At 35.8% G+C, this 27,140-nt stretch overlaps 5 protein-coding genes across 6 annotated transcripts in view; 2 read left to right on the forward strand and 3 right to left on the reverse strand.

Moving 5' to 3' along the window:
* The window catches only part of dlp (glypican dally-like), a 122,903-nt gene extending 118,983 nt beyond the window's left edge, over positions 1-3,920 (reverse strand). The window contains exon 1 of the mRNA XM_028184080.2: positions 3,500-3,920. Coding sequence (XP_028039881.2) covers positions 3,500-3,716 — 217 coding nt within the window. The 5' untranslated portion in view covers positions 3,717-3,920. The remainder of the gene's footprint in view (positions 1-3,499) is intronic.
* Positions 3,921-4,006: 86 nt separating this feature from the next.
* On the forward strand, positions 4,007-10,771 carry LOC114250298 (putative pseudouridine-5'-phosphatase). The gene is made up of 4 exons (XM_028184115.2): positions 4,007-4,496; positions 4,715-4,933; positions 8,686-8,918; positions 9,535-10,771. Exons 1-4 carry the CDS (start codon positions 4,373-4,375, stop codon positions 9,706-9,708), a joined length of 750 nt encoding a protein of 249 aa, XP_028039916.2. The 5' UTR covers positions 4,007-4,372; the 3' UTR covers positions 9,709-10,771.
* Positions 10,772-11,017: 246 nt separating this feature from the next.
* Positions 11,018-13,109, reverse strand: ND-B8 (NADH dehydrogenase (ubiquinone) B8 subunit). Of its 2 annotated transcripts, none has more exons than XM_028184117.2 (3): positions 12,772-12,970; positions 12,598-12,704; positions 11,018-11,159 (listed from the first exon to the last, which is right to left on the reverse strand). In XM_028184117.2, the coding sequence occupies exons 1-3, from the start codon at positions 12,849-12,851 to the stop codon at positions 11,077-11,079; spliced, it is 270 nt and encodes an 89-aa protein (XP_028039918.1). In that variant the 5' UTR covers positions 12,852-12,970; the 3' UTR covers positions 11,018-11,076. The 2 variants fall into 2 exon arrangements, with proteins under 2 accessions (XP_028039918.1, XP_089588921.1); XM_089732795.1 differs by lacking the exon at positions 11,018-11,159 and adding an exon at positions 12,030-12,211 and having other exon boundaries at positions 12,772-13,109.
* A 6,439-nt stretch (positions 13,110-19,548) lies between these two features.
* SCCRO (defective in cullin neddylation 1 domain containing SCCRO) lies at positions 19,549-22,910 on the reverse strand. The gene is made up of 3 exons (XM_028184091.2): positions 22,626-22,910; positions 21,890-22,489; positions 19,549-21,202 (listed from the first exon to the last, which is right to left on the reverse strand). The coding sequence occupies exons 1-3, from the start codon at positions 22,626-22,628 to the stop codon at positions 21,008-21,010; spliced, it is 798 nt and encodes a 265-aa protein (XP_028039892.2). The 5' UTR covers positions 22,629-22,910; the 3' UTR covers positions 19,549-21,007.
* Positions 22,911-23,015: 105 nt separating this feature from the next.
* Positions 23,016-26,641, forward strand: GluRS-m (putative glutamate--tRNA ligase, mitochondrial). Its single transcript, XM_028184090.2, has 6 exons — positions 23,016-23,552; positions 23,851-24,046; positions 24,515-24,729; positions 25,421-25,536; positions 25,637-25,746; positions 26,097-26,641. Exons 1-6 carry the CDS (start codon positions 23,206-23,208, stop codon positions 26,628-26,630), a joined length of 1,518 nt encoding a protein of 505 aa, XP_028039891.2. The 5' UTR covers positions 23,016-23,205; the 3' UTR covers positions 26,631-26,641.
* The last annotated feature ends 499 nt before the right edge of the window (positions 26,642-27,140 follow it).

Here is a 27,140-nt window from a genome sequence, read left to right on the forward strand (position 1 = left end):
ACTTGAAATAATGCTCTCCTTAGGCTTCTATTCTCTATATAGTGAATTCTTTACAAGTCATCGTTGGTGCGATCGCTCGTCAAACATTAAAATTTTACATTAATAACAAACAAACCGAAAATAAACAAACAATAATTCCACTAATCACAGGCATCTAAATACTTAAGTACCTAATTTAATTGATTCTGCCTTGTGACTCACCAAGTATCGCCCGAAAAATAGACAGTGTCACTTTAGTTTTCTTCCAATATATTTGTGTTATCTTATTCTAGATTATTATGCTTAAACGCTACTTTGAATGCGTTTGCACTAATTTTACAAATGAGTGTTTATGAATGTAATTGTAAAGGATTTTCTGAATACAATCAATAGTAGGACGTAAAGGAATATGCCATGGTTGAAAGCTTAATCACTGATTCTTCATGAGAGCGCAAAAGTAGCAAAATATGTATAACAAAGTATGATAAATTAATGGCACACATCCTGTAACGAAGAAGTGCAATAAAATTAAGACGAAAAACAAGCTTAGTAAAATACATGTCTAAATGTTGGTAAAAAAAGGAATTTAAAATTATTATTCATATCTGCTATTAAGATCTAATCTCGAAACATTTAACACTACCATATTGTCTAATTAGCATTAATGGATTATGAAACACTATGCTATATTTTTGGGTTGGTTGCGGCTAACAAATGTGTTTACAAATATGAGACTTCATCCATAGAACAAACTTTTGCTAATAATATGGAAACGATACAGGAAATTTCAGTAAGTAATCTTAAGTATAATTATTAGTGGAGTAACTTATACTTGCTACGCCTAGATGCCAATTAAGAACATTCGTATTAACAAGGAAACGAATTGGAGAAAAAGTACGATTGATTTGGCATCACAACAAAACCCCCAGTGTCAACGACATTAGTAGGACTATTTTGTAATAAAATTACTGCCAAATCTTGAGTTTGTGCAAATTTCATACACAATTTCTTCACTTTGAATAAATCATTCCCGATCCTGCGGACAGAATGGAAAGCAGTCGACGTCGCCCAAAACACGTCATCTCGGATCCTCCCGATTCACTAACGGTGCTTTTAGGTACTTCAAGCACCGGTCACCGTTCTCGTCGAACCCGAGGGCTCGACGAGTAAATTAATTCTCAGACACAGCCCACTGAGTTTCTCGCTGGATCTTCTCAGTGGGTCGCGTTTCCGATCCGGTGGTAGATTCTGCGAAGCACGGCTCTTGCTAGGGTTCGTGTTAGCAACGTCATCAGGTTTGAGCCCCGTGAGCTCACCTACAAAAGTTAGGGTTACGCTGAAATAGCCTCTCAAGGCTCTCAGCTTAGGTAGGGAAAAAAAAATTGAATAAATAGTCTGAATTGGCAACCAAAGATGTGAAATCATCACCTATTTTATGTTATAATATAAACGCGAGATCCTGGGTTAAAAGAAAATGATAACATTGGCTTTTTCGAAACGGTCGAGATTTCGTCAGTAAATAGAGCGCCTAGAAGATATGATGATAGGTGTTATAAAGATAATTAAGTACAGATATAGAAAACATTTGTAATACGTAAAATTAATATAATAATACGTAACCTTACATTAGTAGTTGTGCAAGCTAACTTCAACGGTTACTCATTAAATTGGCAAAAGTAAAGAAACTGCCGATTCAAAGACATTATGTAGAGAGATCTCAGATGTGCAAGTCAAGTTCAGTCTCAAATCAGTAATTCTGTAATTTACAGGTGTTCCTCACAATGCAAGCTAACGATCGTACACCACGTATATGAGTCGACTATTATCAAAGGCGGCAATGTGACTTTTGGATAATTATTGGTAAATCAGAAAAACGAATTATTGACTTTGTATTCCATTGGCAGTCACAAAACTCTTCTGAACGACATATCAATAAAAAATTTTTGTCCAAATGTACAGATTGCCGCCTTTGATAATAGACGACTCATATAATCGTCTCCTTCAAAGAATACGGTTCAAAACCTGCATTAAATAAAGGTTAATAGTTAACCTGTTATTTATCTAAGATGTCGTTCCGAAGAGTTTTGTGACTGCCAATGGAATACAAAGTCAATAATTCGTTTTTCTGATTTACCAATCATTGTCCAAAAGTCAGATTGCCGCCTTTGATAATAGTCGACTCATATTCAAATCAATCTGTATTGAAATATCAATAATTTTTTTTTGTCCAAATGCACAGATTGCCCCCTTTGATAATAGACGACTCATATTACGTAGATCTAAGATTTGTGTTTCAAGAATTTGTTTCACCATTGCATTTGCTTGACCATTTGGTCAACCATACTTAAATTATTTCGCAGAATACAACTTTATTAGACGAACAAGTATGTTGCAATATGAGCATTTCATGTTACCGCCCACTAAGACAACTACACCCACGTGACTCTAGATTTGAGAACTTTGTTTTTTTTTCGACCATAACGTTGAATGCTTTCTGAAAGTTTTTAATCGTAATGGAAAATAGTCGTCACATCAAGGTGGCGGTGAAAACAAAAATGGTTTTACTGGAAAATAATTATATTCAGAGACGTGCCAATAGCCAACTAATGGTGATCAATACCTATGGTTTACCTTCCTGGATACATAGTCGTGCTTCCAATCTACCAAAGACTGGGGTTCATTTAATCAGGGCAGTCAGTACATTATGACTGTGATGATTTTATACTGTTCATGCCAATATTCAAAGAAACATTGACAACGAAATTCTACCATTTTGTTCGTTGATATTTACAAAAATGTCAGAATTTTGAGTATAGCAAGTCAAAAATTAGGTCCCACAAGTAACGCAATAAAAAATATAATAATATAAGTACGTACTATTAATTAAAAGAGTAACTGCGTTTCCTTTTTTTTGTCAAGATTCCAGAATATTTTATACAATGCATGGGCATCTCTATTTTTATGTCTCAGGTAAAAAAGGACAGCGTGCCATTAACGGTCCGATTGTTCTACGTTGCATTCGTTTCAAGACAATGCATCTTTTTAACAAATTTTTACTTTAGGAACTTGACTGATTAAATTTTAAAATTAAATAGTTTGGATTTTATACAAAGCGATTTAATAAACGATTTCGAACAAACAATATTTACATGTAGTTCTGATCAAAGAATTATACTTTAAATAATAAAAAAAAGCTTTATTACATTATTATCAAAGTTTTACTTTCTGTTGGAAGGTAGGTACAACATCAACATACAAACAAACATGAGTCTGGCGATTTAACAAAACTACTGTTCTCGTTTTAGCGATAAAGCATTTTTCTTCAGAGAATAAATTTTCTTTTGAAGTGATTAAAATAAACCACACTGAGCTACACATTACGCCGCCTTGCCGTTAATGTGCTTTAAAATAGAATATCTGTAACATGTGTTTCGTTTGCGAAAGCATGTTAACAACAACCATATCATGTACTATCATTATCATTATCACATTCAGCTGTAGAGCGGCGCGTGATTCTCACCTGAGTTTGGCTGCGGTTGAATATCTACCATCGCGGACATCCCTTTCTTTTCAAACATATTTTTCACATTTGTACACGAAATTTCCGTATCGGCAGCATTGGCTCCCGCCAAAAAACACACAGTCAAAAGAAATAGTATAAGACTCTTCATATTGAATCCGAAAATCGATTTTTTGTTAAGCGACAGTTCGATACGACAACACTCTCTCACATCCATTTTAGTGATTTTCAAGAATATAATTTAATTATTAGAAACACAAATTTAACCCTAAGTCCATTAATTAAATTATTAAAAACTAATATCTTGAAATTATTTTACGATACAAGAGATGCCACACGCAACCCGCGACCGTTCAACTGCGATCCATGATGGTCGCAGCCCGACTGTATTGTACTGTCCGACTGAAGTCAGCCGAAAGCGAGCTTCGAAGCATTGCCAGCTTGTAGTTTTGCTATGTTACTAAAATACGAATTAAATTACAATTTCAATTCACGAGTTGAAAATTAATGAAATGAAAATTAAAAGTTGATTTCAAAATATTTTTTTCTATACTTACATCATTTGCTGTTCGCATCACTTAATTTATTTCCTTTCCACAGAGTAGTGTAACTGTTACACATTCCTACTGTAAAGTGCAGAATGGATAAAAACTATCATAAAGTAGGTAGGTAAAGAATAGGATTGCAGATGCAGACAAAGTTCAGTCTGAATATAATATTCCATTTATTTTAATTAATTAATTCACACTACGAAAAGTTTTCGAAAGGATTATTGAGTCAATCTAAGAAACTAATATTTACCTAATGAGATACTGTTTGGTTTTAGTTAATTATTAATTATTTAGTTGTTGTATTTACGTAACTGGTTCAATCATGAGGTTTAATTTATTGAGAATAGTAAGAACGGTTCCTAAAGCTGTTGGCGCGCGATGCAACTCGACGAATAATTTTAAGACCGTCACCCACTGTATATTTGATATGGACGGTTTGTTATTAGGTATGTATGTATAATTTTATTATTTTTTATGTTATTACATTGAAATAAACCATATCAAACCAAAGAATAAAACTAGTTTAAAACTAACAAAATAACATTTTTTTTATTTTGTATATAGTCCTAATTGTTTATTTAATAGAAATTTAATTTTGAATTAGATGTAGCTTAAAGTTGTGAAAGCAAGGTAAAATAACCATTAAAACATTTTCAATTTCCAGACACCGAGCAAGTTTACAAAAAAATGATAACGCAACTTTGTGCGCAATATGGCCACACATACACCGATGAGCTCATGATGAAGATCTTGGGTGGTACAGAGCAACGACTCTCTGAAATCCTGTGTAAAGAACTTAACTTACCAGTGACTCCTACAGAATTTAGAGATCAATTACTTGTCTTAGGGGATAAGATGCTGGCTGGTACACCCTTATTAGATGGTTTGTTCATTTCCTAATTGTATTAAAGAAATAATTAAGATATAATAATATTCTTTTGTTTTTCCATGGTTTTAAATGCATGGAAAGTTACTTGTAACTTTTAAAGAATGAAACAGTATTTTTTTATTTATTGTTTAGGTGGGTAGAGGTCCACCTGGTGTTAAGTGGTTACCGGAGCCCTTAGACATCTTACATAATTACATCAACGTAAATGCCACCACCTACCTTGAGATATGAGTTCTAAGGTCTCCGTTTTTACAGTACAACAGCTGCTCCACCCTTCAAACCGAAAGACAGTACTGCTTCAAAACAGAAATAGGCAGGGTAGTGGTACCTAACCGTATGGACTCACAAGACGTCCTACCACCAGTAAAAAATTAAGTGTATAGATAGAAATAAAATAAAATATTAGATTACATATGTATTTAGTATATTATAGTATAGTTTTTATATATTTTATATTAAATATGACAATCATGCTATGTCGGCACCCAGAACTTGTTGCTTTTTGGGTAGATAGGGGTTGGTGTTTCCAGCTTCTATAGTTTTAACCCATGATACCTTATAGCCTTCTTTTAGTGGTTTGAGTATGTGCAAGGGGGAACTGACTGCATGCTTGAGCAGTACCCATCTGTGGAGGTGATCCTTGGAAATTTTAATGCTCATCACCAAAGAGTGGTTGGGGTCCAGAACCACTGACCTCCCAGGTGCACCTCAAAATCTGGGACAGTAGATGAGTGTTCTTCGAGTCGACCACCGAGGTCAACACTCCACTTAGAATTGTCTAATCACTACCTTATCCTTGCTGCCCTATCACTCTCTTGACCTGGCTGTCAAACGACGACCAGGTGTCATAGAGTTTCGCAGTATAAATGCTTTTCCTCTGCTAATCCTGTGCAGACCAACTTCATAAGCTGGTGCTCCAGAGGTTGAAATTGTTCGTTCCTTCTTCTGAGGTGCCCTTCAGGGGTCGCAGCCGACCCTGTTATAATAATGCCAGTCGGGCATACGCGGCATGGAATGATGCCAGGAGACGTTGGGATCCTAACATCTCAGAGGAACTGAAGCGGGCGACTGAAGAGCTATCCTCCCGAGAGCCGTGCTTTTTGGTTGCTTGACAAAGCTGCAAAAGTAAACTTTTGCCGGTGGACCACTGCGCAAGTTCAATGACAGACTTGCCCATAATGTGAAAGAGATGGCTAACCTTGGTTAAACTGTTCTCCACGATTCGACTATGGAAGATGCCGCCTCCGAATATGTCCCGATGTGATAGCTCTCTACCGGAGATCTACTTCATACAGTATACGGTCACGCAGAAATTTCGGCTCCTAGACGACCATAAGTCTGCATTTGTTTTGGAAACGTTCGCACTTCAGCTGACAGTTACACTAACGCGTTTGTATCGTCTCTCGTATAGAGCTAACAGGGTTCTGTCTTCATGGAAGACTGCCCATGTCTACCCTATCTCCAAGAAGGCTGACCGGTCGGACATCGAGTTATAGGCCTATCGCGATAACTTCCTTGCTTTCCAAAGTGATGGAGCGAATAATAAAAACACAACTCCTGAAGTATCTTGAGGCTCGCTAGCTGATCAGTGACCGACAGTACGGTTTCCGTCACGGTCGCTCAGCTGGCGATCTTCTTGTATACCTTACGCACGGGTGGGCTGAAGCCTTGGAGAGCAAGGGCGAGGCTCTTGCTGTGAGCTTTGATATCGCGAAGGCCTTCGACAGTCTGACATAGGGCACTTCTATCGAAGCTACCAGCTTACGGAATCCCCGAGGGACTGCAAGTAAGCCACCAGCTTTTTAAATGGGTAAGCATCACAGTCGGCGTAGACAGTTGCTGCCTCGATACCATCACCATTAACGTTCCTCAAGGTCCGGTGCTCTTCCTAACGCATTCTGTATATCATTGACATGCTATATACTGTTGCGGATGACAGCACGGAGGATGCGCGATATATCAGAAATCAGAGACTCGGAACTTGGTGTAGAAGAGACGATTAAAACTTTTCTGAAGTGGAAAACTCTGGGGCGAGAGTGCGAGTAGGATGTGTTGAAATTAGTTCAATTCCAGCCGTTGAAGACAAAATTGCGCGTTCACTGCGAATAATGACTTTTTTCATGGTGCCTCAATTCGAAGGAGTACCCTTGCAACCTTCCACGAGTATTGGAATAATTGGGGTCGACCTTTCGAGTGATGTTCAATACCAGAGTCATTTGGAGAACAAATCCAAGTTGGCGTCAAAAATGTTGCGAGTCCTCAACAGGGTGAAGCGGTGTTCCACGCCTGGCCGGTTGCCTGGACATTCCCGATCCTGCGGACAATGGAAAGCAGTCGCCCAAAACACGTCATTTCAGATCTTCCTGATCCACTAACGGTGCTTTTGGCTACCTCAAGCACCGGTTATCGTTCTTGTCGAATCCGTCACTTGCGACGAAGGGCTCGACGAGTAAATTAACCCACAGACACAGACACAGTTTCTCGCCGGGTCTTCTCAGTGGGTCGCGTTTCCGATCCGGTGGTAGATTCTGCAAAGCACGGCTCTTGCTAGGGTTCGTGTTAGCAACGTCGTCAGGTTTGAACCCAGCTCACATACCAGTTAAGGTTACTTACAGACATTTGCTTTACAAAGCACAAGTTCGGCCTCGCATGGAGTATTATTGCTCTCACCTCTGGGTTGGCGCTCCTAAACACCAGCTACTTCGATTTGATTCCACATAGAAGGAGACCATTCGAATTGTCGATAATCCCATTACGGATCGTTTGGAATCTATGAGCCTACAGAGACTTCGATTCTCTTTGTTTTGTGCTGTAAATTCATCCATACTATCTAAAACCACGTTCAACCGCAGTGCGTTTCCAGGGGTCTTTTCTGCTACGTGTCCTCTGGCTTTGGAATGAACTCCTCTCCACGGTGTGTCAAGCGCTATGTCCTTCTTTAAATGAGGCTTATTGAGAATACTCAGCGGTACGCAGCGGCTTGGCTGTGTCCCTGGAACGTGGAATACAAGTGGAATGTCAAAGGAACACACCAGAAGAAACATTCCAATTGTTCACTGCTAGAATTGCATTGGAAAACCCATATTCCTTTCTACTGATCATGTCATTAGAAATTAAAAAGGCTCAAGCAACTTTTCCAGAACTAATAACTGTTTAACCAATCGTATTTGTGAATGGCTGGGTCAACAGTTTAAAAAAATCTCTATAAATTATATTTCGGCGATTTTTTCTGTTACACTTATGACATCAATCAATATTTCTGATTGTATATATACATATCGAGGGGTGAAAGGCTGTCGCTTGGTATAAGAGACATTTCGCCTAGTACACGACATTTATCTTTGTAATTAAAGGTGCATTTTATTTGGTATTAAAAGTTCGATGTAATAATAAATTATTAAGTTTATTTATTATTAATATTAAGTTGACTCCATTCAAATAGCTGAAGAAGTTTTTTTGTTATTATAATTTTTCCAAATTTTAAACTATTAAGTAAAATTGCAAAAATGTCACTTATATTGCTTTTCACTCCTCTATATGTTTCTGTGTACCCAACATAAAAATACTCTTGTTATAAAAAAAATACTTCTCCAAGGAAATTAATTTGCCATGATGGTCTCTAATTATTAAAATGCACCCATTTGATGAAATCTCTGCCATGTAGAATATAATCATCAACAAAAAAAAATATAATTTATAATTGAAGTATCTTGTTTAAAATATACTTGATTCATCATCTATCACAGGTGCAGAAAAACTAATAAGGCATTTACATAAAACAAAAGTACCGTTCGCGCTAGCCACGTCATCAAGTGAACGATCAGTGAAGACTAAAGTTGCTGCACATAAGGAGCTCTTCCAACTTTTCCACCACATGGTCATGGGAAGTTCTGATAAGGAGGTGAAGTTCGGGAAACCACATCCTGATATATTCCTTGTGGCAGCCAATAGATTCCCAGATAAACCTGAACCTTCAAAGGTGAGTTTGAATTTGAACTCATTTTATTTTTATTTTTGCCCTTGTGGGCAAACGAGCATACGGCCCACCTGATGGTGAGTGGAGCCCATAGACATCCACAACGTAAATGCGCCATCCACCTTGAGATCTGAGTTCTAAGGTCTCAGTATAGTTACTTCTGTTGCCCCGCCCTTCGAACCAAAACGCATTACTGCTTCGCGGCTGAAATAGGCAAGGCGGTGGTACCTACCTTTCTCACTATTAATTAATTTGCATGACTTTGTCCATATTTAGTGGGAGGGCATATTATACAAGTGTACTGCATCATCATTCTGATTTAATGCCACAAAGCACACAACTGCTTCTGCGTTTGGTCTTGAAGGGTGGAATAGCCATTAACTATACAACACAATCGAAACTTTTAACTCGCATGTTTTAAAGTGTGTGACGGCATCTAAATTTTGATATGTTGTCTATGAGCACCAATAAACAATTAACATAAAGTGTGCAGCCTCACATTTAACTACAATAATGTATATATTAATACATTTGTTGTTGAAGAAAAAAAACAGATATCCTATATTCAAGGTCCTGCGTAACTATTATATCTTGTTAAATGGATTATTTGTTATTTCAGTGCCTTGTGTTTGAAGATTCCCCGCATGGCGTCACAGCAGGAATAAAAGCTGGCATGCAAGTAGTTATGGTACCCGACCCACACACAGACAAGAGACTGACTGAACACGCCACAGTAGTGTTACCAACTTTAGCAAAGTTCCAACCAGAGTGGTTTGGGTTACCGGCTTATTAATATTAGATTAGATGATTTACTAGTCAAAGGCAATATGCCCAATGAGCAGATTGTAGAACGAACAATTGTTTTAAATAATTTGAAAGATTAAATATTGTGATTATATAATAGTAGTGTTAAATGGCTATTGAACAGTCTAAATGTGTGTTGTTACCAGTGTTTAATTATGTCTACGAAGTAAAGTAAATCAAGTTTTCTGCTGAACAAATATGAATAGTATTCATATGGTAGACTGCATGGTTCCTCTTTAGGCAGGTTACTTAGTGCTAGCTCTTGGAATACAGGGTGAAAACGAACCATTCTCAAAGTAGGAAAGGTTCACAATTATTATTATTACTGCCTGAACTCATATGTTGATTACCCTTATAAGCAATTCCAGGGATGCAACCTACACACAAATTTGTTTTTTTTTAAGTTCACATATTACTCATTTTGCAATTTGCGCTAAGTGTGTTGATTCCAAACACTGATTAATCGTAGATTGTGTTACCAACAAGGTTAGTAATGTCCTTTTTCAATTTTTTTAAACGTTTTCATATAGTTAATTACTAGAACATATGGAATTGGGTTCCATACACTCAGTATTAATGGCAAAATCAAATTAATCCACATATCGACAATACATGACATTGTCATGTGCTGCAGAAAAAAAAAGCAAAATGGCCACAAGCTTAACACATTTGTGGCTATTTAACAAAAATAGTGTAGATTACAATAAATTTAATACACATCATTAGATGACACTAAAGTTATTTTATGAGTAATGATAGGTGTTTTAGTTTATTTTCATGTTATATTATTGAAATTATATTATTCGGTTGCATTTTGAATGCTCATAATCCAGTTAGATGTTTTTCTAGAATTTTTTTAGTTATGCCAAGGGTTGTTACTTCAGAGTATTCGTGTTACAATCATAAAGACTAATTCATAAAAAATCTTTGTAATGACAGCTGTATGTATAGTTTTATGATAATTGTACATCAATGTTTAATATTGTTTAATTTTGCCATTTCAGATTTGTTTTAGAGTTTAAATTTTAAGCATAATAAAATCTTTTCACCAATCTTTGTGTCTATGTATGTTACTATAGTCATTATCTAAAACATTATAATCATTGGTTGTAGCTCACAATCCCTAAATAATATCAACACTATTTGGAAACAAAAGGATGTACAGTGGTTGCCCTACACTTCAATGTAGTCATGTCATGATATTTTTGTCTTCATTTACAAATTCAGATGTTACACTTATTGAATAAATACATTGAGTGGGAATGAAAAATTGCAATCTTCATGTTGCTATTGAAATATTTTCTAAACGCTAATAAAACATTTATTAATGAACAATTACATAATATTTAACTTAAATTCACTTCACTAACTGCTTGATGGCCGACAGAACATCATTTGCTGATAAATTTGTGAGAGGTGTTGATTTTTCAGCTCCTCTTTCTGAAAAGTAAAATTTAGTTGAATAAGAAATATGATAATGATAATTTATGTTTCCCTTTTTTATATTCTTTGTACTATTGAAGAGAGTTAGTTTGGAAGTAGTTATATTGGAATAATAATATTCAAACTTTTCCTGACAAAATGCTTAATGGTTTTTTTTTTTTTTTTATTGCCTAGATGAGTGGACGAGCTCACAGCCCACCTGGTGTTAAGTGGTAACTGGAGCCCATAGACATCCACAACGTAAATGCGCCACGCACCTTGAGATATAAGTTCTAAGATCTCAGTATAGTTACAACGGCTGCCCCACCCTTCAAACCGAAACGCATTACTGCTTCACGGCTGAAATAGGCAGGGAGGTGGTACCTACCCGTGCGGACTCACAAGAGGTCCTACCACCAGTAATTACGCAATTTATAATTTTGCGGGTTTGATTTTTATTACACGATGTTATTCCTTCACCGTGGAAGTCAATCGTGAACATTTGTTAAGTACGTATTTCATCAGAAAAATTGGTACCCGCCTGCGGGATTCGAACACCGGTGCATCGCTACATACGAATGCACCGGACTTCTTATCCTTTAGGCCACGACGACTTCAAAATGTTTATGGCAGAAACAGGCAGGACGGTGGCAGGGTAAGTATTCAATGAAACTGTTGCATGGGAAAAAGATATGACTAGCATGGTCAAAGGGTGGTAGTAACAGTAGCAAGATGAGAATGTTTCTATTCTATATTCTGATAAATAGTCACATCAAATTGAGCCTCTGTTATGTGACATAGAAAATTATCTGCTAATGGTTACTTGAATCATACTTGAATCAACTGCAAGAAAATAAAAGATACATATACTTGATGGCTTGGATGAGTGTAAAAAACTAATGGTTAAATCAAATTTATAATGCTTAAAAAAATATATATATATATACTGCCAATAAAATACTGAAAGATCAATATTAAAATAGTATTACATTTAACAAGACTCTTGATTAGTTTGAGCACCTGTTCACTAGACAAGTCAGTTAAAGATTCAGATGTTTCAACACCCTTTTCTGAAAGTTAAATATTGATTTTCAAATTTTTTTTATATTTCTATTGTTTAAGTTCTGAATGTCTAGAGCTTAGTTTGAACTATAAAATTTAGTTACCCACAATTGATAAACAAACTTTACTTGTTCTTATTGCAGTCAACGGTTAGACAAACAGGGCACATGCATTATTTTTGAGGTGGTTTACTCTTGAATACTATACAGACTGTGTAAGTCAGAGTTATGAACACTTTAAAGTAGGAACATTAATGCCGTTTACAGGATATTACCTCTCCTCGTATAGCTGGAATAGCCCCTTGGGCTACTAGCGAATAGGTAGAGAAGAAGGGGGAAGAAGAACTTTAACTTTAATTGGTATAAAAATAAATAATCTCTTGCATGTAACTCACCATAACGCGCCCACACTCTAGGTTGAATACCGCTGCATTCTCTAATTAATATAGGAAAATTGGGGTTTTCCTTCTTAATATTGACATAGTTGTTTTTGATAAATTCCCTGGAAAAAGGGAAAAAAAATTGGCATTCGCAGATTATTTTACAGTTTATGTAATCAAGTTAATCACCTCACTCCCTCAGACTGTTTGCTGGTTTGACATAAATGTATACGCAGTTCTTTCAGTGCTCCTCCCAGGCGGAGTGCCATTTTCACAAGCTATGAATTCTTTAAAATTTCTGAATTTCAGCTCTCGATAGTTTTAATTGTATTTATTATTTGGTTGAGGTTTTCGACACTTGGAGTTTTTTCTTGAATTTTTTTTAATTGCCAGGACGGCAAAGGTATCATACCATAGGTTATACACTTAATATTTATCATACCACACAACCATGTTTTTTATTTATTATAAAATGCTGAATCCATATCCGCTATACAAAAATAAAACGGAGCGTAAAAATTAAGCAAGCTTTCTGAAATTGATAATGGGGAGTTAATTAAAAAAATTGAGATGAGATACAATGAAATATTTCAGAAAAATGGAGAGAATTCATTAAAATTTCGATGGACTTTTTAGAAGAACCGATATGAATTAAAATCAATGCGAAGCAGTAATACGTCTCGCCTTTTAAAGAGTAGGACAGCATTATACAATAAAATCTAGACTTAGTTCTCATATCTTCAGGTAACCACTTAATACTAGGTTGATCGTAAGCTCCTTCACCGGGTTAGTGAATAAAAAATAACCCGAACACCATGACCTACAATTTTGTTTCGTTTTCGTTGGTATCCTAAGGGGCTATTTCAACTGCTCCGGTAGGTGAGCTTACAGGCTTAGCCCGAGAGAATTGCTAACACTAACAAGAACAGTGCTTTCCAGATTCTACCACTGGTTCGCACCTTAGGCTACCAGCGAATAAATCTCTAAATATATAGGTATCTATGAATCCCTAATCAACAACGTAAATGCCACCACCCACCCTAGGACACGAAGTCTCGAAGTAAAAATGAAATTTTGGGGGGTAAAAATGATTTTTTTGTGAGTAAAAAGTATATATTGAAATGAAACTTCTTTAGAATCGTTGTGATTGCAAACTCGATGAAACGAAATTAAATGAAACGAAAAAAATCTATTTTTTTTTTCAAAATTATCATGGAGGCTATAATATGAAAGATGCTAAAAAGAAGCGATTTCGTTTTTTTTTTGTTCTTCGCCATGGGGTAACATGATAGACCAACATATCATACACAAAAATATTTTGGGGGAATAATTAAAAAAGTTCCCCGACCGCTGCTCTATGTTATGTTTTTAGACTACTTTGTTAATATAACCCAAAATATGTTCATTCGATCAGTGTAATTGACAAACTAGATGCATTAAAAAGGATTGTTATAATTTAATTGATGTAAACTTCTTAGTTGAAATTATCAGCCATAAGTTGACGTCATTGTCAATCTGTTTTATTCGTTATTTGTCAATGTATATAATGTAATCAAAGCAAATTTTACTGTTAATTTTAGCTTATTAAAACCTTATATTCAGTAAAGGTTTTCTCTTATTTCAATTTAATAAGCTAAATAAATTAAAAAATGGATAGATATCTCCGCCCTGAAAGGTTTGATATCGACCCGTCAGATAGCTCTAGTACGAGAGCTTGGATACATTGGCGTAAAACTTTCGAAAACTTCATTTTCGTGCAGAAGCCGACCGCTCCAGAAACAGATGCACAGTCGGTTCGTCCGCCAGAAAAATGGGACAGTATAAAGTTTCAACTTTTGGTAAACCATATATCACCAAATATCTACACATATATAAGCGAAGCTACGAACTACGAAGAAGCGATCACAATACTGCAAAAACTGTATGTAAAACCAAAAAATTTGATTTTTGCTAGACATATGTTAGCAACAAGGAAACAACGACCAGAAGAAAGTATTGACACATATTTACAAGCTTTGAAACTACTTTCTAAAGATTGTGATTTTGTGGCTGTTGATGCAGAAACAAACAAAAACGATAGCGTACGTGATGCTTTCATATCCGGTATATCATCGCATAAAATCAGACAAAGGCTTTTAGAAAACTTAACTCTAACACTTGATCAAGCTTACAACCAAGCACTCTCTCTAGAAACTGCAGAGATCAACTCTCAAAACTTCTATACTGTCTCTTTAAATGCTGTTGCTCCAAAAGAACCAACATTAGTCTCTTCGAAATCACAAACTCTGCACAACGAGACTTGCTCTTCTGTTAATAATCCTCAACGGCAAAAATGTTTCTTTTGTGGGGGTCAAATACATCCTCGTAAGAACTGCCCTGCCTTTGAAAAGACTTGTCAACTCTGTAACAAGAAGGGGCACTTTGCCACTGTTTGTAGAAGCTCTTCTAAATCTACAAATTCTGTGGTAGTAGGTACTGAAGATCTTTCCGCTTGTATCACAGCAGCGTCACCTTCTTCATTACGTAAAGCTACTGTACCCGCTTATATTCGAGGAATAAGAGCAGAAGCACTTCTCGACACCGGCAGCTCCATCAGTTTTATAAATGACAACTTTGCAAGACTATGCGGGTTAAAAAGAAAATCCTGCAATCAGACTATTTCTATGGCCTCTCTTAATTATACTTCACAAGTAGAAGGTCAAACTTGGCAAACCCTGAAAATCGGAAATCATAGATATGATAATGTGAATCTTCTTATCGTGAAAAATCTTTGTGCTGATATAATTATCGGCCATGACGTCCTCGAAGAACATTCATCGCTAGAGTTCTCTTTCGGTGGGCCAAAACATCCACTTCAAGTATGTAACGTAGCTGAAGCATCAGTACCAGCTGTACCGCTTTTTGCGAATGTATCTCCCAACTGCAAACCTATTGCTATAAAGTCTCGAAGGCACAACAAAGAGGATAGTGATTTTATTAAAGAAGAAATCAGAAACCTTATAGCAGAGGGCGTGATTGAAGAAAGTAAATCACCGTGGAGGGCCCAAGTACTAATAACAAAAAGCGAAACTCATAAAAAACGCCTTGTAATTGATTACTCTCAGACAATTAATCGTTACACAGAACTCGACGCGTACCCTTTACCAAACATTGAGGACTTAGTTTCGAAAGTGGCAAAGAATACAATTTTTAGCCTAATAGACCTGAAAAACGCGTACCATCAAGTACCTATACTACCCGAAGAAAGGAAATTTACCGCTTTTGAAGCACTGGGAAATTTGTACCAGTTCAGGCGTATTCCTTTTGGAGTAACAAATGGTGTTTCGAGCTTCCAGCGAACAATCGATTGGATTATAAGAAAAGAGAAGCTTCAAAACACATATGCGTATCTTGATGATATAACTATTTCTGGCCGTACTCTTGAAGAACACGATCATAACTTAGAAAGTTTTATGAATGCCGCAAAGAAATACGGTTTAACACTGAGTATACAAAAATGCAAATTTTCTCAAAAGTCAATTAATATTCTAGGCTATAATATTCAAAACCACATAATTAAACCTGACAATGAGCGACTCAAGCCACTGATTAATTTACCTCCACCAAGCGATTTACCGACCTTAAGAAGGACACTCGGCATGTTCGCACATTATTCCAAGTGGATTCCAAAATTTTCTGAACGGATCCACTCACTTGCTAATACGACGATTTTTCCACTCACAAGCGAGCAAATTAAATGTTTCGAAAGCTTGAAAAATGATATCGCAAAGTCTTCTATACATGCAATTGATGAAAATATACCTTTTACAGTGGAAACTGACGCTTCCGATCATTCCATTGCAGCAGTACTTACGCAAAATTCTAGACCAGTGGCGTTTTTCTCAAGAACGTTAAATTCAAGCGAACAAAACCATTCAGCCATTGAAAAAGAAGCGTACGCCATTGTGGAATCATTGAAGAAATGGAGACATTTCCTTATTGGTAGACACTTTAAGTTGGTTACTGACCAACGCTCGGTTTCTTTTATGTTTAATATGAAACATTCAAGTAAGATAAAGAATGAGAAGATTCAAAGATGGCGACTGGAACTTGCTGCTTTCAAATACGATATTATATACAGACCGGGGAAAGAGAACTATGCTGCTGATGCACTATCCCGAGTTTGTGCCACTGTAGAAACACGTACTGCAAAACTTTTCTCGCTGCATGAGGCTCTTTGTCATCCAGGGGTAACAAGAATGTTTCACTGGGTTCGCTCTAAAAACCTTCCATATTCTATTGAAGAAGTCAGAACAATGACAAAATCTTGTCGAACCTGCTCTGAAATAAAACCTAGATTCTTCCGAAATACCTTTGATGACCAGAGAAAACTTGTTAAAGCGACGGCTGCTTTTGAACGCCTTAGCATAGATTTTAAAGGACCAGTTCCAACAAATAATAATAACAAATTCATACTTACCGTGATTGACGAATTTTCACGTTTCCCGTTTGCATTCCCATGCTCAGATGTAAGCTCGAAAACAGTGATTAAACATCTTAACAACTTGTTTATGATATTTGGCATGCCTTCTTACGTTCATTCAGATCGCGGAACAGCATTTCTTTCTGCTGAAGTACAGGAATTTTTACATGTTCGAGGTATTGCCACTAGTAGAACTACAGCTTATAACCCTCAAGGTAACGGTCAAGTAGAAAAATTGAATTCTACTCTTTGGAGAACGATTCTTTTGGCCCTGAAGACGAAGAATCTTTCGGTAGAAAATTGGGAACAAGTATTACCACAAGCCTTACATTCAATTCGATCATTACTTTGTACAACCATAAATTGCACTCCACATGAAAGAATGTTTAGACACCCTCGAAGATCTACTAACGGCTCTTCTGTTCCATCGTGGCTTACAAATTCTGGACAAGTCTTGTTGAAGAAATTTAATCGTACAAATAAATATCAGCCATTAGTAGAAGAGGTTGAATTGATACACAGCAATCCTGACTTTTCATACATTCGGCTTCCAGATGGCCGAGAAACAACAGTATCGAATCGTCATCTAGCACCATTGGGTTCAGAAAGGGTAGATCTGCGAATAGATAATGAACACACTATTGATTATCATAACGTCGCAGAACCACTTCCGGAAACAGAAGACCAAAACTTGGAGATTCCTTCATCCAATGAAACGGGACCTGTGGTACTTGATAATAGCAGAGAGCTAGAGACAGAATTACCATCATCACCACCGCCGGAGCCAACACTTCGTAGATCTGGTCGCGTCCATAAAACGCCAGGATTTTTGAAAGATTATATTTTAAAATAGTGCGGGAGAATGATGTAAACTTCTTAGTTGAAATTATCAGCCATAAGTTGACGTCATTGTCAATCTGTTTTATTCGTTATTTGTCAATGTATCTAATGTAATCAAAGCAAATTTTACTGTTAATTTTAGCTTATTAAAACCTTATATTCAGTAAAGGTTTTCTCTTATTTCATTAATTTTAATTAATTTAACTTTCCGATAACTAAAAATTACCTGTATCTTTTTTATTGCTTAGATGGGTGGACGAGCTCACAGCCCACCTGGTGTTAAGTGGTTACTAGAGCCCATAGACACCTACGACGTAAACGCGCCACCCACCTTGAGATATAAGTTCTAAGGTCTCAGTTAGTTACAACGGTCATAGTCATAGTTACAACGGCTGCCCCGACCTTCAAACCGAAACGCATTACTGCTTCACGACAGTAATTGCCAGGGTGGTGGTACCTACCCGCGCAGACTCACAAGAGGTCCTACCACCAGCTATCAGCTTCGTACTTCATATTATCTCATAATTTTTTAAATACCTTGGTAGAAACTAGAGTAAATTTGAATTTTAAATTCGTTATCAATAACGGAAGTCGTGAAAGACGGCTGAACCACTTGAAAATGCCTCTTTTTTTTTTAAATGTAGTACATGAAGGAGCTCTTAACCTGAATCGAAAATTAATTTTTACATAATAATGTTATATTTCTGCCTAGGTTTTTTTGTTTGTTTTATGTGCAGCACCATTGCAAATTTTAAATCTTGGCACTTCAGAGAAGCTTCATGGCGTAGTTCCATCAACGTGTGAAAGATGGCGCGCAATTAGTTTCAAGAAATGGTGTACCTACCTATTACATTTATTATAACATCACGGTGACCACGCAATCATTAAAATCTTCCATTTTTTTTGCAAAAGCAGCTTAATTGCCTCTTCACTGATCTGATACTGTCAAGACCCGCAGGGATCGAGATGTTTGAAGGGTCAGAGGGCCAAGCCTCCCTGTCCATCGTTAAACTTGTGTGCGGGCTAGTTCCTAACACTATCGACTTTTATATTGCAAACGGTTATCGATCGATATCATACATATCGCATTAGGTAATTACGGTTTTTGTCCGGAGACTCTATAAACTCACCTCTCCACATAGGTACTTTTATTATAATTTAATACGTCATCATCATCATTATTTCCTATTACCCTCTGCTGGGGTGTAGGGCTCGAATAAAATTTTTCCATTTACATCGGTCTTGGGCAGCCTGTTCTAGCTCCTCCTACGTCATGCCCAAGACACCTAGTTCCTGCTCCACCGAGCGACGCCAAGTTGTTCTGGGGCGGCCTCTCTTCCTTTTTCCAGACACTTTCCAGGTCAGTGCTCTCTTTGATAGGTGGGTATCGGGCTTTCTCAAAATTTGACCAATCCAATGCCACTTCCGCGATCTAATTTAATACAAAATTATAATAAAATTCGCGCGAGACTAACCGGTATTTCTGGAGTGCTAACCTAAACTATAACCGCCCGATAAAGGTTAAAGATAAATATTAAGAAAGCGGGCCTTCTAGAGCCCTAAGGAGGACTTTGCAGAGACTAAGGACTGCTTGACAAAAAAATACAATTTACGTATGTTGCATCGTTTACCTATAATAATCCTTATTTTAAAAAAACACACGATTTAACAGTTTAATGTATGTAATTATTACTCGATTACGTCAATTTAAAATTTAATATATTTGTACAATTAACTAAGTACCAAACGCATTACGAGTTAATATTTACTAGCAAGCAACAGCACTCTTAACGTATTATACAAATTGCAAAACAACACAGAACCAAAAGATTGTAAGTTCAATTTAATGAGTAAGATTAATTTACATCAAATCAAACCTCCGATCTCTTAGCTCCGAAGACAATAACTTAAAATTAGAGTAACGCAAAAAAAAAGCAATACATAATTATTGTATTCTTGATTTTGTTGTTTTTTTTCGTTAAGTTTTATTACGAATTTTAAATCGGTTGTTCCCGTGTGTAACCTGCTTTTTACTTGGGAATTTTTATTGTTTCAAATACCTAAAGTTAGCCCCGATAAATGAAATAAATCAAACCGCAAAATGAAATTTAAATATATAAAAATATAATATCAATAAAAATTTATACATATTTACAATATTTTTAACTCAACTACGTTATAGTGCTGGCAATACAGTTTTGCGGATCACTCATGTTCAACAATTTTAAGAACAATATTTTTTTCAGAATATTTTTTTTTATTATTTACAAATTTCAGGGATTATACCATAATAGGTAAAATATTAATAAAATCTGAATAATGTCTAACAGATGAAAATTCGTAGCTTTTTACAATTGAAGGTGCCCGATACAACAAATAATTAATTAGGTAGGTAGGTAATCATTAAAATGTTGCAAAGTGATTGATATTTTGTGGTAACATGCATGGCAATGCAGAGTATCTCAAGCCTCATTGTCCGATAGTGTGCAAAAAATGTTGTGGAGAACTAAGGGTGACTCTAAATGAAGGTAGACAAAAGCTAAGAGACAAAAATGATCTGTGAGAAAGTATTAGTTTCACACTTAAATATATGATTTATTTGATTAGATTGACATTAATAAAATTTATTATCCGTGTGAAAGTATTGTGTTATATGCATACAATTGTTTTTAACAGTAATAAACAAAGAATTTCATATTTACACTAAACACAAAATTGTTCAAAATAGAATTAATTTTATCTATTAGTTATAGATGGTTAATGAAAGTTTCATTAGCACATAAAGTTTGCATTACACCTTCCTTCCATTTTTAAACCCTTTAAGAGGTCTGTATGATGCTTGACATAAGTTAATAAGGATCAATCACGTTGTGCAACATTAAGGACACTATGTCTTAACCAACATCTAATAAACCTCAACAAGTTTATGTGCACTTCACGATTAAATCAACTACACAGTTCTATAATGAAGAACATCACTAGCCACTGTACGGTATATAGCCCAATGGTGTACACAAAACAGCGGGACATTGTCAGTGTTGATGATGGGCAGTCCGTAGAACTATAGTCTTGTTCAATGTTCGGAGCTGTCACTTCAAGTGGCGGTGAGCCAAAGGCCATCAGCTAGCCAGACACCGGCTCTAAAGCTTTGACCCCATCCAAGGTCAATTCCTGCTTCTGGCACCACTCTACGAAGTCATCAATCAATACGGGCCAAGCACCTTCAGCATCATAGTTGCTCATGCCATCGTCGATTTGTGTTGCAAAGTCTAGTAAAAGATTCCATGTGTCTTTTGGTATAGATCTTTTGTGGTGCTCCTGAAATATTACAAGGTAAAAATTTGAGCTTGAATTGTTTCATATTCCAGTAATTGTAATAATTTATTCCTCAACTTGTTTTTCATCAGAAATATGTCGAGTATAGCAATTGATAATTTAGTGGAAAAATAATCTCAAAAAATGACAGTTTAAAGGATAACAGACTATCAAAGATATTATCCAGCGTCAGTATGAACGACCTATCCACGTTTGACACTGTGTATCTATTTTCAAACAATTATATCACATATTACTCTAATCGCAAATCATTAATAGAAACCATGAAAGTGATAAATTTTCCTGTATTTTTTAGTGAAGACTTTTAGGAAATTAAGTTTAGGGCATAATATGGCTTGTTTGCCTTATGAGTGTAGACTGTAATTTTAGGATAGTTTATTCAAAAAAGTTTTTATCTTAAATTTTGTGGCATAAATAAGACTAGAACATATTAAATTCAAAGTACATGAAAATGTTCAAGTAGGGAATTTTTGATCAGTCTTGTGATCTCTCATTACTGAAAAAAGAAATATTTTCTTCAATTCAGTCAGGTATAATATTATAAATACTTTTATTATTACATACCATATTAACAAGGGCCATCCTTACAAAGAGTACTATGGAAATATTAATAAGAATTACTTTTGAACTAGGAATCAAATGAATTTGGTTAATATTATCAATACTTACTGTGAGAAACTTGCACCAAGCATCTAAGAACTTAAACCTTCCACGCAATACAATATTCCAATAAACTATCGCCATGTCTAGATCTAGACCTTTCTGACCAGCATTCTTAGCATAGTTGAATGTGAAGTGGTAAAAATCCTTAAATTTATTTAAATCTTTTAATTCTGATTCTAATGTTGGTAATTTAGCTTTTAATTTGTCTAATCCGTCAACAGCCAACTCAACCATGCCCATAATAAACTCATCTTTAGTGAATTCACATTGTACAGCTGCTTTGCATTTCCACGCTATAATTAAAACTAAAATTGACTCTGGACTTAAGTTTAGGTCTTCTAAGAATTTCATGACCCCGTCTGCCGTAATTTTATCCAGTTCTTGTTGGTCTCTGTATTTGTTGAAGAGTTGTTCAAGCTTTTTTCTATCCACTGAGGTTTTTAAGGAATCTTTGTAGTACGCATCGGGGTTTTGGAAGTAATTGTCGCTGGCCAGATCTAATTTCCAATCGTTTTGTGAGAGACAATATATAGCTGTGCTTTCGCTCGTCTGCGTGAAAGCGACGAACTTCTTCACTTTGTCCCTCTGTGACGATTTTAATTTATTCTGGAAACAAACGTCATATCATAACCTTTGCAGCACTGTCATTTAAATTCACGACTAGTAGGAACTAATTGAAATTAATTTGACAACAAATGGAAGTTATGTGAACACTTTTAATCGTTTTATCACCAAAACTCACCATTTTTACTGGATTTTCGTAATTTCTAATCACTTTCTCTGCTATTTCGACATCTGAACTTTAGTGAAATAACAATCACATAGACAGTAGACACTAGACAGTGCAGGAGGGTACGAATTTTCGAAAAACAGTTTATGGAACGAGAAACATCGAAACTATAACACTATCGAAATCGAAAACTTGATTTGACAACACCGATATTTTGAAAAAAAAAAGTAGAAGTCATAATTGGCATGTTCATTTCTTTCACAGCTAATAGAAAATAGATGGATTCTCAGAAGTGTGAAGATTCCTTAAGCGTTAGTAGATAATTATTGAAATAGGTCAATTTTTTTGTTTCATACGCTCTAAAGACGAAAACTTGATAAAAGTAAAAAGCCCAATAACTATCAAATCTGACCTCACTTAAAATGCATAAATCTAAACCATTGTTAATCTACAGATTGCCATTAAAAAAAATGAAACTGAAAAACATAACCTTAAAAATTAAACTAAAATAATAAACAAACTCGAACCTTGACACAACCTTCGGTGATTCCTTGAACACGCTTGTATCACTGGTTAATTGCGATTCTAAATTATGATAATAAACCGTTCATTTAGATTAACTCTTTTCAGTCTATTTAAAGTCAATCAGCTTCGTAAAACACATACTTTTGAAACAGTCAGAGTACGATTTGCTCCCAGTCCAACAGGTTATTTACATTTAGGAGGCCTTAGAACGGCTTTATATAATTATTTATTCGCAAAGTCTCATAATGGCGCGTTCATACTTAGAATTGAAGATACGGATCAAACGCGGAAAGTTGAAGGAGCTCTAGAGGCCCTTGTGAGCGATCTGGAATGGGCCGGAATCGTGTGCAATGAAGGCCCGGGTACTGGTACCTACGGTCCGTACGTACAGAGTGAGAGATTAAATATTTACCAGTAAGTTGAAGTAGCGTTGTAGCAAAAAAAAAAACAAATATAATAACACACAATTACACACAAGTAGATGATGTAACAAAGTTTACTTTGTAGGTATGGAATTAACATTTAATTTGTATTTCAACGAATTTGAAATGTACTTTATGAAAAACAAAAAACATTCACACAGAGCTTTAGGGCAGTTTTTCAAGTTACTAAATTAGTACTATTAAATGTACTGTAGAGGCGATAGAATATTTTAATAGAGAACTTTTTTCAGTTTTTACTTTTAAAAGTAAATAAAAAAGGTTATTTTCAGAGAACACATAAAATTACTTTTAGAAAATGGTTCAGCTTACAAATGTTTTTGTACTGAGAGAAGATTGAATATACTACGCAGAGATGCTATCAGATCACAACGGATACCAAAATATGATAATAGATGTAGAAATCTGTCACATACAGAGATTTCGGAAAAAATGAAAGCCGGGACTCCCTATTGTATCAGGTTTAAAGTAAGAAATGCATTTTCATTGAAATGGTGGGTTCTCTAGCATTAAAAAAGCATGTATCAATACAAAGTTGTATCTTTATTTCAAGCTCAATTAAGTCCTAACTTAGACTGAGAGACTAGAGACTGTATATTACATTTTGTGTTAGCCAATTAGTAATGTTTATCACATCACATATAGTGGGTAGGCCTACCACAAGATGGACCAGCGGTCTATTGAGGTTCATGGGGATCTGTTGGATGCAGGCAGTGCAGGACCGGTCTTTGTGGCGAGGCTTGAGGGAGGCCTATATCCAGCATTGGATGTCTGTGGGCTGATAAGAAGATCACTAGGTACAACTAATCTGTTGTGTTCTGTGCATTCCAATTTAAATATGGGTTTCAGTAACCACAAAATTTGTTGTCATTAATCTGCAGCAAAAGAAACGGTCCATTTTCAGCTATAAAAAATCAAGTTATATGTTTTTTCCAGTTAACATCAGACTGCCAATCTTTTGAAGATTTAATCTATGGAGGAATAGCTTACGATGTTTCCCTAAATGAAGGAGATCCTGTGCTTATGAAGAGTGATGGCTTTCCTACGTATCATTTTGCAAATGTAGTTGATGACCACATGATGAAGATAACACATGTTCTGAGGGGTGTTGAGTGGCAAATATCTACTACCAAACATTTGTTAATTTACAGGTTTGTTTCAAGCCGAATTGTGCGAATGTACATTTTGTTTTTTAATAATTTATTTAAACACCCGACTTTATTATTGAGATTATTTTTATAGTATACTGTTGATTTTTTTTTTGTCTATTTAGTTATTCCATTCAGTGATAAGAGTTGCAAGAATAAAAAGTTCAATTATTAGTTTATAATAGAACTGGAAGTATAGAAATAAGGATTTTAAGAAGAGTTTCATATAGAATGATAGCTGTGTATAGATTGAATATTTGAGCAAACTATAGTGTTTTGGGTGTTATTGAGCATTTCTAGAGTGCACAGGCATCAGTATGATAGGCAGCGGCTTGACTGTGCCCCTATCATTACTGATCTCATTGGTTTCATTAAATTATCAGGTCAGTCATCTACCTATAAGGAAGGTAAAAAAGTGAATGTCACCCTACATATGAGGTCACCCTATATGAGGTTGAATTCTGAATTGTGTTGTATAAAACTCTGACTCTTCAGACATGAATGCATGACTGCTTTGTGACAGAATTATACAGGATAGTGGACCATAATTCGCTCTACAATCTGTGAGCTGTGGCAGATATATGGCTGCGAGCAAGATGGATTTGGGATTGTATCCTGCTGCCTGCTACTACTGATCTAAATGGCCCTATTGATGTGTGAGATCTTCAGACTTACAGACAATGTCACATTTCAGAGGCTTCGGCTGGACTCCGCCATTGTTTGGTCACTTACCGTTGATAGTCAACTCGGACGGCACGAAGTTAAGTAAACGACAGAGCGACGTCAAAGTTGAGGATTACAGGAATAAAGGTATAGTTCAGCTAGTTTACTGGATAAACATAATCATTTATTTTCAATTTCCCTTAGTAGAATTATATTTGTATACTAAAAACTGTACTTTTTCTATCAGGTATATTGCCATTGGCGTTGGTGAATTACATAACCCTGTCAGGTGGTGGTTTTGATCACGTGTCAGGCGCTGGAATTCGTTTGAGGACAATGGATGAACTGACCCAAGAGGTGCCATAATCAATCAAATAATAATTTAAAAATTCTGATCATAATAAGTATATTGATACCTTCGTATCACAATGCGTGTCAGTTTGTGTAAATAAAAAATACCATTATCATTTCCTTCTGGGTATTTTTTTTCAAAATGTCAATAGTAAAATGAAAGAAAATAACTTAATACATAAGATGACTAAATTTTTTATGTTTGAACTTAGATTATTAGGAAAATTCTAGATAAACACGATGTCCCTTTGCTTTCTCAATGTATTATATAAATGTTATTTTTTATAAGGCAAACTTCATGCTTAGTATCTGCAAATATAATTAAATATTAATTGGTCCGTATAATTTTTTTTCAGTTTAAAATTGACAAGATTTCTTCACACCCGAGTCGTCTAAACCCTGATCTTTTAGAAGAATGTAACAGATTAGATATGAAACGTTATTTAAAACAGCCGAAATTGTCAGGACAATTAGTAGAAAAACTAAAACAATTGGTAAAGAAGACCTATCCTGATCATCAAACGGATTTGTCTGAGGAGAACATCGCGAGCGTCCTAACCTGGGCCACTTCGAGAGTGACAAGGATAGAAGATTTATTGACACCGAAGTACGGCTTCCTATGGATTCTACCGTCGAGTAGTGTAGACATGGATGAAGCTTTGCTTCGGAAGTTGGTTGATCAATTAGTAAAAATAAGGTCCTTCGATGAGGATTCTTTGAAGGGGTTTTTGAAGGCATTCGCCGAGGACAACGGTGTTAAATTTCCATTATTAATGAAGAGTCTTAGAGCAGTGTTGAGTGGCCTCAAAGAGGGACCCGGCGTAGCAGAAATGATGGAATTATTAGGAAAGGATCGGTCTTTAGAAAGAATTAAAGCAGTTTTGAGATAGTTTGTGTTTCATTAAGTGTTTTTTTTTATTATATAATAGGTATATATGGAAAACGGACATACATATGATCCCTAACGGTAAAGTATGTATGCACTTTACTAACTTAATTTACTAAAATAAGAAATCTCCGCCATCCTGGAAAGACAGACTTGAGCATTGAAGAAAGAGACAGAGAGACAGAAAGAATTGAGACACAACATAATGACGTAACTACTAGAGTCTAGAGCAAGAGCCCGCGACAGCCAGACCTTCGTTATTTTATAAAAGCTGAAAGTTTCTCTGTGTAAGTCTCCAACACAGGTAAGAACGACCCGCGATTATAGAGTTTCGATTGTGGTTACTTGGGCAGGTAACAGGCAGTAAAGGTATATAAAATAGTACCTTAAATTCGTTAAAGTATAAAGGTTTTTTTTTTAATATTTACTCCAGAATATCTTTAGAAATCATGATATCCGTTGCCGGACACTTTTTCCAGTTGTTACCCCCTTTTTTTTTTTTTTTTTCGGGTAG

Source organism: Bombyx mandarina, chromosome 15 (assembly GCF_030267445.1).
Source record: "Bombyx mandarina strain Sakado chromosome 15, ASM3026744v2".
Lineage (NCBI taxonomy): Eukaryota > Metazoa > Arthropoda > Insecta > Lepidoptera > Bombycidae > Bombyx > Bombyx mandarina.

Excerpts from the sequence above, each read along its gene's own strand:
- LOC114250298 (XM_028184115.2), top strand. The coding sequence starts at position 4,373 with ATGAGGTTTAATTTATTGAGAATAGTAAGAACGGTTCCTAAAGCTGTT. Across the intron at positions 4,497-4,714 it reads TATGGACGGTTTGTTATTAG|ACACCGAGCAAGTTTACAAA; the intron begins GTATGTATGTAT and ends TTCAATTTCCAG. Across the intron at positions 8,919-9,534 it reads ATAAACCTGAACCTTCAAAG|TGCCTTGTGTTTGAAGATTC; the intron begins GTGAGTTTGAAT and ends TTGTTATTTCAG.
- ND-B8 (XM_089732795.1), bottom strand. The coding sequence starts at position 12,851 with ATGGCACTCCGCCTGGGAGGAGCACTGAAAGAACTGCGTATACATTTA. Across the intron at positions 12,705-12,771 it reads AAACAGTCTGAGGGAGTGAG|GGAATTTATCAAAAACAACT; the intron begins GTGATTAACTTG and ends CCCTTTTTCCAG. Across the intron at positions 12,212-12,597 it reads TAGAGTGTGGGCGCGTTATG|AAAAGGGTGTTGAAACATCT; the intron begins GTGAGTTACATG and ends TTTAACTTTCAG.
- SCCRO (XM_028184091.2), bottom strand. Across the intron at positions 21,203-21,889 it reads CTTGGTGCAAGTTTCTCACA|GAGCACCACAAAAGATCTAT; the intron begins GTAAGTATTGAT and ends GTAATATTTCAG.
- GluRS-m (XM_028184090.2), top strand. The coding sequence starts at position 23,206 with ATGATAATAAACCGTTCATTTAGATTAACTCTTTTCAGTCTATTTAAA. Across the intron at positions 24,047-24,514 it reads CCTATTGTATCAGGTTTAAA|TTAACATCAGACTGCCAATC; the intron begins GTAAGAAATGCA and ends TGTTTTTTCCAG. Across the intron at positions 25,747-26,096 it reads TGGATGAACTGACCCAAGAG|TTTAAAATTGACAAGATTTC; the intron begins GTGCCATAATCA and ends ATTTTTTTTCAG.